Source organism: Nelusetta ayraudi, unplaced genomic scaffold (genome assembly GCF_046127955.1).
Source record: "Nelusetta ayraudi isolate G7.1 ecotype Tasmania unplaced genomic scaffold, CSIRO-AGI_Nayr_v1 ptg000135l, whole genome shotgun sequence".
In the NCBI taxonomy this organism is placed as follows: domain Eukaryota; kingdom Metazoa; phylum Chordata; class Actinopteri; order Tetraodontiformes; family Monacanthidae; genus Nelusetta; species Nelusetta ayraudi.
In genome coordinates this window covers 22856515-22868111 of record NW_027466185.1, presented here as the reverse complement: position 1 = coordinate 22868111, position 11597 = coordinate 22856515, and the positions used below count along the sequence as shown (strand labels likewise).

Below are 11597 nucleotides of genomic sequence, written 5' to 3'. Positions count from 1 at the left end.
TTCAAACTTTGTAGTCCTATGTTTTTAACCCGGGGGGGGGGGGTTCTGCGCTGCTCAGGTGAGTCAGGCCGCAGAGAGAGACGCCACAAATGTGGATAGATCAGTCGTGTGCCAGATGAGAGCGGCGTAAAAATAGACGTGGAGCATAAGTGCCGTGTCGCTACCGTGTCTGCTGAGGACGTCCTACGTCACAGCTCCTGTTCTCTGACAGAATTCAGCACTGAGGGATGAGTGCATCCCGTGCAAAAATGAGTCTACAGGTGAGCAACGCGTGCACAAGAAGCTTCAGCACACAGTCAGCAGCACCTCAACCTTGGGACGCCTTTCCTGCTGCGGCAGTCCCGTCGGTTGGGTTTCAGTCTGTGGTGGGCCAGACCTGGGACGTTACAAAAGCTCCTTACGTGAGGTGGCTGCTAAACGACACAAGGATTCCATATGAAAACCGGGGCAAGCTGCCCGTACACACATGCAAATGTTGAGATTAAAAGCCAACAACAGCCAAGGCTTTGTGCCCCGACAGGTTCACCTATCATGGTCTGTGACATCATGAGCCAGAATCTTTAAATGAACACTATTATCATGGACATATCGCACAAAGACTAGAACTCGACCACACCCTAACCATTCCACTACCTTGCACTTTTGTTTGGAAGAATACACAGAGGAGAATTTCAGGATTTAAAGGCAATACTAAAAAGAACAAAAAACAAATAAACAGATTAACAAATCTATGATTCATTCAGTTAATAGAGTTACAAGCATTACTACAGCCCAGCAGTGAAAGCGGCCGGCTGCTACAGCAGCTGCTTGTCAGTAAATAGGCCAGCCAGGGTTCATTCATGCATGTGGCCTCAACAATGTCATTTGAATGCTGAGTCTGTGGGTGGGGCTTCATCCCCATCCCGGATCTGGGAGGGTGTTTTTTTGTTCAGCAGCAGCAGCAGCAGGAGCAGCAGAAGCCCTGTCCTTCTCAACAGTGGCAACAGTAACTGCTAGACCACAAACAGCTGACCACGGCATGCATGACATCGCCATTACGGATCATTTTATTGTGAAAAGCGACGCCGTACTCACCCTCAGGAAGGTCGGTTGTCCGGCGCTCTCCTCCCTGGCCGCAAATCCTTCAGGGAAATTGGTGGCAATAACCTTAAATGCAGGGCCTTTGCAGAATATGATGATGGTCTCCTTCAGACGTTTAGCAGGTAAAACGGGACTCGGTCAAACGGCCAGTACAGGGAGGCCTGACAGCGGATCGCAGGGGATGTTTTTCTTTCCGGTCCGGATTTCCCCCCCTCCCTTAGCTTATTAGCACCGACGGGTCTTCAGGATGATCAGTGTATTGTCGGTTTATTTCCACGAGTCGTTCCTGACCCGGTCCACTGATGCCACCCTTCACCCATCTCCCTCTGGTTCTCCCCTCTGTCTATCACTCTCACCGGAGAATCGGCGCAATCAAGCTCGACGGCGGGGGTGGCAACACGACATCCGTCTACTTTCTTCAAAATAAAATTCACTTCGTGTTTTCCTCAGCTTCAGCACGGCTACTGCCACCATGGGCAAGATCAACACGTCTGTCGGAGATCCCGAGCCCTCTGAATTAAATAGCACGCCCAATCAAAAGCAGGATCGTTGTGTATGGGCATTTGTTTATCTCCTATGTCATACATTTAATGTAATATTATTTTGAAAACAACTTTTGATAGTTTTCCGGTAAATGAATCTTTCGAACTTTACGGATGTTGTCCATGCTGCGATGATCCACGATGAAAACACCCAGATCAGTTCCCAACCAACCAACCCGTTCCCGTGTCACGCCGAGATCTGCGTGGCCGCCGAGATTTGCGTGCACCTCGCGGGAGCGCGCACCGCTGTTACGTCTGCGCTTCTACAGCACAGAGACATCAGAAACATCGTTGAATACGTTATCGTAGAACATATTGTGACAATATGTTGTCAGCAGTGTTTAATTCAAGTCGCTAGCATTTAGCTGACTGCGATGATCTGTTTGTCTCTGAATGATTGGCCCAGCAAATGACAGATCTTAGCAGCAAGAGCAAGAGCAAGAGTGAGAGCTCAGGGCCTCCAAAGATAGAAAGAAAACAGAACACGAAAGTTTTGTATTTCAATTCTTCAATCATTTTATTCAGATATAGAGAAAAAAATAGAAAAATAATGGCATCAGTTTCTCACCAGTATAGATTTCTAGAATAATGAACTCAGTTTTCCAATTTCCTTTATCCATTTGTCATTGTCTCTGTCAAAAATTACATATCTGACTGACCTACATTCTTTATTCAGTTGCATTTCTTTGTGTATTATGGCTAGTATCTTAGACTTTAAGTACCTCAAAGAGTACCCCCCCACCCCCAATAACAGTCCATATAATGAAGTGCAAAATAGTGGTATGCTTGAGTGTAGTCCACCTCTGTATTTTTCATTGTGTGCCATTGTGTGTAGTCAACCTCTGCATTTTTCATTGTGTGCCCATGATTCCTCTCGTCTTGCTCAATCAATCCTTCCAGCTCAAGCCCAGCGTCTCCGCGACAAAGGAGAAGATGTGCGTGTCTTCCAGGATGGCCTTGGAGGTGGGTTTCCCGGCGCCGTGCCCGCTGCGGGTGTCCACCCTGACCATCAGAGGCTGACGCTGTGCGGGACTGCTCCCCACCCCGTGCTGCAGGGCAGCGCAGTACTTGAGGGTGTGGAGCGGCACCACACGGTCATCGTGATCTGCCGTCAGAAGCAGGACGGCGGGGTAAGGAGGGCCAGAGTAGGGCGGGGGAGGCAAACTATGGAGTGGGGAGTACCTTGAGAGAAGGTTAAACAAAAAACAAAATTATAGACAAAAATGATTAACAATTAGAAACACAAGGAATGTGTTACTTATTAGTTCAATACAAATATTAAAAAAAAAAAAAAAAAAAAAAAAAGTTATGAATCTAATGATCAATTGTACGCCTACATGAAATTTTCATATTTGGCAAGTCAAGTCACAGAAACAGTGACTAGAAGATTTCAGATGTGAAGAACTGCACATGTTCACGCTGAGCAAACGTACTTGATGAGCCACTGGAATTGCTCCGCATCGTCAGAACAGCCATAGTCAGTGGTCCAGGCGTGGCCGATGGTGAATTTGTGGAACTTGAGCATGTCCATTACGCCGACTTCTGCCACTGCACAGCCGTACAAGTCTGGGCGCTGGTTCACGCACGCCCCTGTGTGTGTGTGTGTGTGTGTGTGTGTGTGTGTGGAAGTCCAAATAAACATCAAACCAAACAGTAGACAGTCTCTAGTGGTGATTTGTTTTTGAAATTGCACCAAGACTTAAGATTGATTCTTAATGCAAAACAGGACAAATGCAGTCCAAAAACTTTTTTCCACCACTGCAGTTGATATTGTAACTGATCAAATGCCACTCACACACACACACACATCACCCAGGTCTTACCCACAAGCAGGCCACCGTTGGAGGCCCCATTGATGGCGATGCGGCTGGCTGTGGTGTAGTTCTCCTGGATCAGATACTCTGCCGCACACTGGAAGTCGTCAAAGCAGTTCTGCTTGTTCCCCAATGTGCCAGCTGCAAGCACACAGCAGCAACACATACACACCGTGAGAAGCTGTGACAACAGTGGACAGATGGTTTAACTTTGTGCCTTCTCGACCTTTGTGCCAGGTAAGGCCGTACTCGCCGCCGCCTCTGATGTTGGCCACGGCGAGGATGCCGCCCAGGTGTCTCACAAACAGGAGGTAAGCCACGCTGCCAACACACAGGACGCATAGAGGAAATAAGAGCATGTACAACTACTCTCCTAAAACATGAAAATAGTTGTCTTAAACAAGCGATAATCAGCTCCATTTCCTCTCAGTAGCGTTTCAAAGTGAATGGGTTCAGTACTGACTTGTAGAATGGCTGTATGGAAGCCTCAAAGCCTCCGTAGCCATAGAGGAAGACTGGATGAGTCCCATCCTTCTTCAGGCCTTTGGCGTGAACCAAGAACATGGGGATCTTGGTTCCATCCTTACTGGTGTAGAAAACCTGTCAATGTAATTCAAATTACACCTGCTGCGTTAGACAGACAATGAGTTTTTAATATGTGTTGCATGTGTTCATTTGGCACTTTAACCTTGGCACAGCATTTACTTTGGACTATACTTTATATGAATTGCTTCACTATTTCAAAACTATCTGATTAGCTTATTGTTTAAAGTGAAGGATGAGAGGAAAACTGCAAAAGAAAGATGTAAATGGAAATGAGGTCACCTGATGGGTCTGATAGTCCTCCTGCTTGATGCCTTTGACCTCCACCTCCCTGAACACCGTGGGCTGCGGCTTGGCTTCGCTCAGATCACAGTGGTAGATGATACCTGGATGTGTGGAAGCAAAAAAAGCGGTCCGAAAAACATAAGGCATCGCAATGTGTTTAATAGCAGATTCATTCTTAGGAGATAAAAAAAGAACTTGACAATATTTTGGATTAGATTTGCAAATAAGTGCGTGTCCTTCTCTCTTTTCTCTGCCATTACCCCCTCTTTGCAAGTGGAGCAAAGACAGTAATGGAGCAAAAACAGTAAAGTCCACCAAAAACAAGCAATGTATCACATGCAACTATATGATTAATAAATTCAATAAAGACACACAGCATTTTAAAATATTCTTTGGTTGCCATCCCTCAAGCATCAGCATTTCCTTCAGTTGTTCCAGATTAATGCCTGTATCTCAGGTTTCCAAACATTAAATACACACATTTAAAGACATCAATATGGAAAACACTAATATGGCGACTATTAATACTCTTTGCATCAGTTTTGTATCAATTCAAGGCTAAAATGAACCTGGTTAAAAGGAAAGATCTACCTGGCGTGGTGAAGGAGCTGAACTTGTAGAAGAAGTCAGAGTGTTTCTTCTTGCAGCTCACGCCGCACACTGTGCCCACGTCCAGCGGCAGGTCCATGACCAGCTGGCCGGTGGACAGCTCGTACACCTGCAGGATGTCCTTCACGTCGTGAAGATAGCAGACCAGCAGGTGGTGCTGGTTGATGGAGGAGACAAAGCCTGTGGGGTATGTGAGAATTTCACAATGACTGTTTTTGCTGCACATCTCTATTGATGTAACTTAAATCCATGTGTGCCCTGACTCGAGCGACTACCGAAGCACCAAGGACCACAACAGAGTGGAACGAACAGAAAAAATGTTAGTTTGTGGCTTAATGTCGTGATATTCACACAGCAACCACTAGAGGGTGGTGCTGCTCAACCTCAAACAAAGTCAGCAAGTTGAGAGAGGTTTTATCTGCTACTCTCTCCGTCCACGACTCTCTCATTTTCCGTATTAGCACAGTACTGTGCAGGTCGTGTTTGCCTTGGGCTCGTGCGGAGAGTCCAATCACATGTCCCGTCACAGTATTCAGCCGTGGCGCACACCACAGGACCAGTTTTGTAATAAGGGCTCTGGTAAATTAATTGCAGGTACGTGTATTTAAAAAAGTTGGACTTACCGCATGACAAACAGATCATAGACAGTCCTTCAGCATAAATGACAGAAGATCATCAATGTTTTTAAACACTAAGTTAAGAATTCCATGACCAGTTGATGCCACAAAGTAAATGAAAGGTCGCACACTTCATGTGTGTCTCCACACATTTGATTTTGCAACGTTAGAAAAATTAATCATAGTGGATGTGGCTTTTCTTTTCAGTAAAGTAAATTCCATCGTCTCCAGTCACTCATGCACGACTTCCCTCTGACTGTGGGATGGACGTGTTTCGCAAGACTTTGGGTTCTAAATTGTGGAACTACGACAACTTCATAAATGAGGCTTCCTGTCTTTCCAAACCTCAGTGGAATTTTCACGCGGCACCACAATCCCACAGACAATGTCATGTCACATTTTAATGATGCACAAATTCATTGGTTGGAGAAATGGATATATCCAAGAAGAGTTTCCTTTTCGGTCTCACCCATGACGTCTTGATCGTGCTGTGGTATGAGTGTCGTCCATTGCTTAGGCTCTGGCTTCTGGATGTCGATGTTGATGAGACAGTATCGAGGAGCATCCGAGTTGGAGCGGAACGTGAACACGTGGCCCTCATTGGTGATGTATGAATACTGAGCCTTAAAGTTGTCAACAAGTTTGACCCAAGGCAACAGGCCTGAAGGAGAAAGTTGAAACACAATATAGAAAGCATTTCATCAACTCTTCTCATCAGTTTCCATCCATTCAGCTAATCTGAAACACTGCTTGAAACCGCCATAAACTAAAAAACAATACTTCCTGAATAAACAGATGTGTAGTGGCTCGTGAAGCAGTGAGTGCAACTTCAGTCTACTGCTTGTGAAGCTTCCTTAAGTTCTTTGATATGCTAGACTACACAACATATGGGCTCCAGACCAGAATAAAGTGTGAAAAAAAATCCATTAGATTAATGAAATGTTATAAGCCGCGGGAGAACTCACCCCTCTCCTTCCCCCTCAAGATAATGTTTGTTTGTTGGGACCTTGCCAAAGGGGTTCGCGAGTGGAATACAAACCTGTGATGCCATTGGGGAGCTCCTGAAGGTCACAGTACCAGAGCTGGTTGACAGGCTCGCAGCCTTCAGTGATGGACAGCACAGCATATCTGCCATCATCAGATATCTGGAAGGGGAGGTAGGAAGGTACTTGACTTGTAGAATGTCCGATGTGAAACTCAGATTTTTTTTTTTTTTTTTTTAAATAATTAAACCTTGAACACAGGCATAACTGATCAAACCAAACTGATTATTATTGCAAATCCTAGAGGATGACAGTCGCGCTTACAATTGCTGAACTGTGCCACTTGGGGTTTTCAGGGAACTCTGCAACCAGAATGTCTTCCGACTGCTTGGTGCCGATGACGTGGTAGTACAGCTTCTGGTTGAGGTTGGTGGTGGTCTCGGTGCCTTTGGACCAATTCAAAAAACACATTTGGACCTCTTTGCAGGCTGAACAATTTGCGCTTAAAGTACCATTTACACAATGGGGCCACGATTTGTTCACATTTCCTGACCGTCTGTTTTCCCCTCCTGCCGGGGGTAGGAGTTGTAGAAGATGCCCTTGGCGTCATGCGTCCAGGCCAAGCAGCTGAATTTAACCCTCTCCAGCACGTCGGGCAGCTCGGTGAGGTCATCAGCCTTGATGAAACGCACTGTTACCCAGTCTGAGCCACTGCTGCTCAAACCATAGGCAAAGTACTCGCAATCCTCGGACAGACGGCCCACTGCACAGAGTGAGACAGAAAATTAATAGAGAACATACACTTAGAGGGATACTTCACCGATTAGCTATAAAAAAAAAAAAAAAAAAAAAGCATTTGATTTTGGCAGTATAGCATAACAAAAGTGTTTTCTGTGACCTGAGCTGTCCGGCTTCCCTTATTGATAAAACCTCTTCTGATAATACAAAATGATGAATTTTATGCAACTGGAAGTGAAATCTAGTCTGCCGTTTTTAACTGGCTCAGAACTACAGCCAGCAGTCCCCAAGAGAGAAGAGTTCCCAACAGTAGTCTAGTAATTGTTGCTTTTTGACAAGACAGTTTCTACCTTTTAATAATTAATTTGCAAACAAACAAACTAGGGGTGAAGAGCCCTGTCCACTCACAAAATACAGAAAACACAGAAAGCAGGAGAGCAAAACCCTCAAATCAGCCATATTTGAGCAGACCATCAAATGGCAGCGGGTGTGGTCGAAATGGTGAAGTACCCCTCTAACGCCTACGGTTGAGTTGGTTTTTGTGTTTTTGTGTGGGGCTCACTTTTCAGTGCCACAGTTCCATCTTCAGAGAGCTTATTAGGGTCAAAGAACACAGAGGCCTGGCCATCCAGAGAGTCTTGAACATAGAGCACATCCTGGTTCTGGAGGCCTTCATTGTGGAAGTAGAAATACCTACAGAAATAAAAATGGAAAAACCGCAAGATTATCAATTTTTATTTTAGAAGAGAAGGGAAGTTGAAGGCGTCAGCTATAAACTATAGCTATAAATGTACCTCTTTCCTCTTTTGTAAGGGCAGCTGTATTTTGGATAGTCATAGAGTTCAGTGAGTCGCTGGTGGAACTGAGCACGGACGGTGCACTTCTCCAGAAATGGCATTGTTAGCTTGTTCTGCTCCTCAACAAAGGCCTGGAACACAACAATCATTCATGGACACAATATGACAAATGTACATTTTAACTAAATAAACAACTCATGTACATGCACGCAGACTTTTATATTTCATTTATTTCTCCAGGTGGTTTATTATGTTGATGCCATTGACTTAATAATCAATCATACCATTGTTTCTGTGCTATCAGGGTCTTCCAGCCATATGTATGGATCACAGATCTTATTTCCATGGTAGTCGTCCACCTGGTGTAGAGACAAAAATTGTGCAAAACAAGTTAATCTTTATATTTTTTTAATCTTTAGTGAAGAATACTGCACATTTTCCCCTCACTGTACTTTATGAAAATGAATGTAAAAAGCACCAGTTTCCTGAATTTTGCCATTTAAATTAAATTGTTGTCTTCTCCTCCATTCTTTTGCCTTTTCAACATATAATAACTTTAATCTTTTAAAATTTTGCAATGCCTGTCTTCTTCCTCTAATGTTTCTGAACATCCAGCTTAAGGGTTGCATAATCCCACCCGATCTCCAGGCATATGTAGGCGCTACTTATCAAGGCATTGAGCAGTATAGGATGGGGAGTTCTAAGTCACAGTCCAATTTTGAATCTTTTAAGTTGCTTTTATCAAGAAGAAGATTAATTAAGCAGCGACATATTCAGTGAGAGGCATTGGTATAATTTTTTTTAAAAGTCATTTTCAGTTGTCAAAAGCTTAATTTCAATTCTTACGTAGCACATTCTGTCATATTGTGGAAATGCATTTTATGAAATTGCATATTTTCATATGCCTTTCATACACATTTGAACCTTATCATGTGCTTTATGTTTGCAAATCAAGAATACAAAACCTTTAAACTCATTCATTGACTGCTTTCAGTGCTGGCTCTCCCTTCCCTTGCATTTGTTTCAAATGTGTGTATTAAGGAACCATCAAAGAACAAAGAAGTTGGTAGATGACATTAAGCTTGCTTATTTTACAGAGAAAAAAATAAAATAATAATAATAATACAAAACAATAAAAAATAAAATAAAAATAAAATAAAAAATAATTAAAGGACCACATGACAATTGACAACAGAATTCACAGTATAAACAAACATAAATAGAACAAAACAAAAATGACAGTAACCCTACCCGTACCCACCCAACTCCCTTCCCGTTCCATCCCCCCTAGGAGTGCATCTAACTACTTTCTTCATCTGTGTCTTTTCCGAGGTGAAAAATCAAAGGTTGCCAGATTCTAGTAAATTCACCTACTTTATCTTTCAAAACGTATCTGATTCTCTCCAGATGTAAAGTGCCTGATAGGTCACTCAGCCAGTGTTTGAAGGAGGGTGACTCTTTTTTCTTCCAGTTAAGTAGGATCAATTTTTTTGCTGTTATGAGACCATATATTAGGAGTTGTTGTTTTGTAAAATTCAATTTCCTTAGTTCTTTAGAGGTTCCAAGAATAATCAGAGTAAGATCTGGGACTAGCTGGGTTTTCAGAATTGTTGAAAAGAACTTAAATATTTCAAACCAGTAATTTTGAAGTTTGGGACAGAGGGCCTTCCCTTGCTTTTGAACCTGTACTTCACGTCTTATCCTTTGCTTGTCCATATTCTCCCGCTGTGTTACGTAACTTTGTATTGTTCTGTCACTCGTGGGCAAGCAAAGTAGGGATGGTGGCACACAAGTGGCAATGTACACACTGACTGAGAGCACTGAGGTCATGTCCTCAATTGTGAAGTCTAATCATCTTAAGGGGACATATGGCAGGTTGTGGAGGCACTTGTGCTTCGACTGCTTGGGGTAAATAATACAAAGAAGTATTATGTAGCCAGTGTAAATCCTGCAGGCCAAATATAATCAAGGCCAGAGAACTCTTAACATTTTGTGAAGGTTATTATTATTATTATTATTATTATTATTATTATTATTATTATTATTTTATTTATTTATTTTTAAAAAGAAGAAGAAAAAAAACAGAACAAGTTTAAGTCTTTAGCATCTTTATAATATTTGAGTGCCGATTGTAAGACGTGAAACATGATCTCAGCCTGATCCAAACTCCAATTGCAAATTAAAGGAAATTGGGCCTGTCTACAACTGTTTACAATTTGGACGTCTTCAAACTTTTAAAATTACTTTGGATAAAAAAAAAAAAAAAAAAAGAACAAACATATATATTCATGGAAATAACCTATAGATATGCTTTAAACGGAGTGTTAAATAGTGGTTTCACCAAGTCTTCCACCAACTGGGATAACGTATGTGTAAAAAGAAAAACCGGAAGTGGTCGAGCAATACTATTTTACAGTGGAGCGCATGGAGTCTTGGCTGCTATTGGAGTGAACATACTCATAGAAACGTGTAACATATACACAAGGCAATATAGCAAGTGGCCAGCTAGGCGTCCCGTCACAGGCGGGAAGAGTCTGCAATGGTGAGTCAGCTAGTTTTCATGCCAGCCTGGTTCTTACAGTTTTCCTTCCTCGAACATGGGAAAGTTGTGGTTTCAGTACTGGTGAAGAGAAAACGACAAGACTGCAAAACCAACCAGTTTCAACTGTGTCACAAAAACGAGAATAATCTTTGATCCGCGAAACACTACGCACACACGGGCACTGTCAGTCGTCTCACTCTTCCTGGGTCCTACTCGCAAGACTCACACGTTAGACAGACAGCAGCGACGCACACATTTACACACTGACCTTCGACTCATCTCTTCTTGCAGTCGGGTACTTGAACGCCATGTCCAAGTTCCTCTATTTCCCCCCTTTGTTTCTGCGAATCGTATTTCGTGGCTTATACCCCGAATCCCCCCCCTCGAACTGCTCTGATTTTAGCGACAGTTAGGGCGGCCCTGAAACGAAACTGAAAGCGTTTCAAGCACAAACCACGCGCGTTTGTACGAGATGCATGTGGTCGTGGCCCTGTGTGAACGACGAGGAAGTGAAACGACGTACGCCGAAAACTACGCACAGCATTCCCATCGATTTCGACTTCTCTAACCTTCGCCTTTCTTCTGCTTTTGCCCCGAAAGTTTAAACTAACAGCTGCTTAATTGCTTATGAAAAGTGTCTTTGTTTTTTTTGTTGTTGTTTTTTTGTTTTTAATGGTTTCATAATAATCTTCTTTTTTTTAAAAAAAAAAATATATTTGAAAACACCATGTTTTAACAGCATTAAAAAAAAAAAAAAAATGGGGTTCATAAACAGTCCATAGTGCTTCCAAAGCTATATATACAGTTGTGGGCGCTTTAATAGTCGTTAATTCTTTCATTTGTGTAGTTATTTTTCTCTTTATTTTGTTGAAACAGTAGTTTTTAATGTGATGTAACTTGTGACTATATGTTGTTGACTGTCTAGGGTTAGGCCAGGTCTCAGAGATTATTCATCTCATCGTGACTCTCTTGGTTAAATAACTGTGATGATCCACACAATAGAATCAGTGAGATCATAAATTGTCAACCATGATAGTAGACTGCCTA

General features: G+C 42.7%; 1 protein-coding gene across 2 annotated transcripts; it reads right to left on the bottom strand.

The window, feature by feature from the left end:
- Window positions 1-2363: 2363 nt before the first annotated feature.
- LOC142877007 (prolyl endopeptidase) lies at window positions 2364-11008 on the bottom strand. Of its 2 annotated transcripts, XM_076011313.1 has the most exons (16): window positions 10819-11007; window positions 10466-10628; window positions 8293-8367; window positions 8006-8139; window positions 7774-7904; window positions 7027-7236; window positions 6798-6919; window positions 6530-6635; window positions 5960-6151; window positions 4856-5053; window positions 4262-4365; window positions 3900-4036; window positions 3663-3757; window positions 3446-3577; window positions 3056-3212; window positions 2364-2804 (listed from the first exon to the last, which is right to left on the bottom strand). In XM_076011313.1, exons 3-16 carry the CDS (start codon window positions 8293-8295, stop codon window positions 2510-2512), a joined length of 2016 nt encoding a protein of 671 aa, XP_075867428.1. In that variant the 5' UTR covers window positions 8296-8367; window positions 10466-10628; window positions 10819-11007; the 3' UTR covers window positions 2364-2509. The 2 variants fall into 2 exon arrangements, with proteins under 2 accessions (XP_075867428.1, XP_075867426.1); XM_076011311.1 differs by lacking the exon at window positions 10466-10628 and having other exon boundaries at window positions 10819-11008.
- Window positions 11009-11597: the final 589 nt, after the last annotated feature.

Coding starts and splice junctions, on each gene's coding strand:
- LOC142877007 (XM_076011311.1), bottom strand. CDS start 10,860: ATGGCGTTCAAGTACCCGACTGCAAGAAGAGATGAGTCGAAG. Junction 5,054..5,959: donor GCACGATCAAGACGTCATGG/GTGAGACCGAAA, acceptor CATACCCCACAG/GCTTTGTCTCCTCCATCAAC. Junction 3,578..3,662: donor CGGCCTTACCTGGCACAAAG/GTCGAGAAGGCA, acceptor GTGTGCTTGCAG/CTGGCACATTGGGGAACAAG.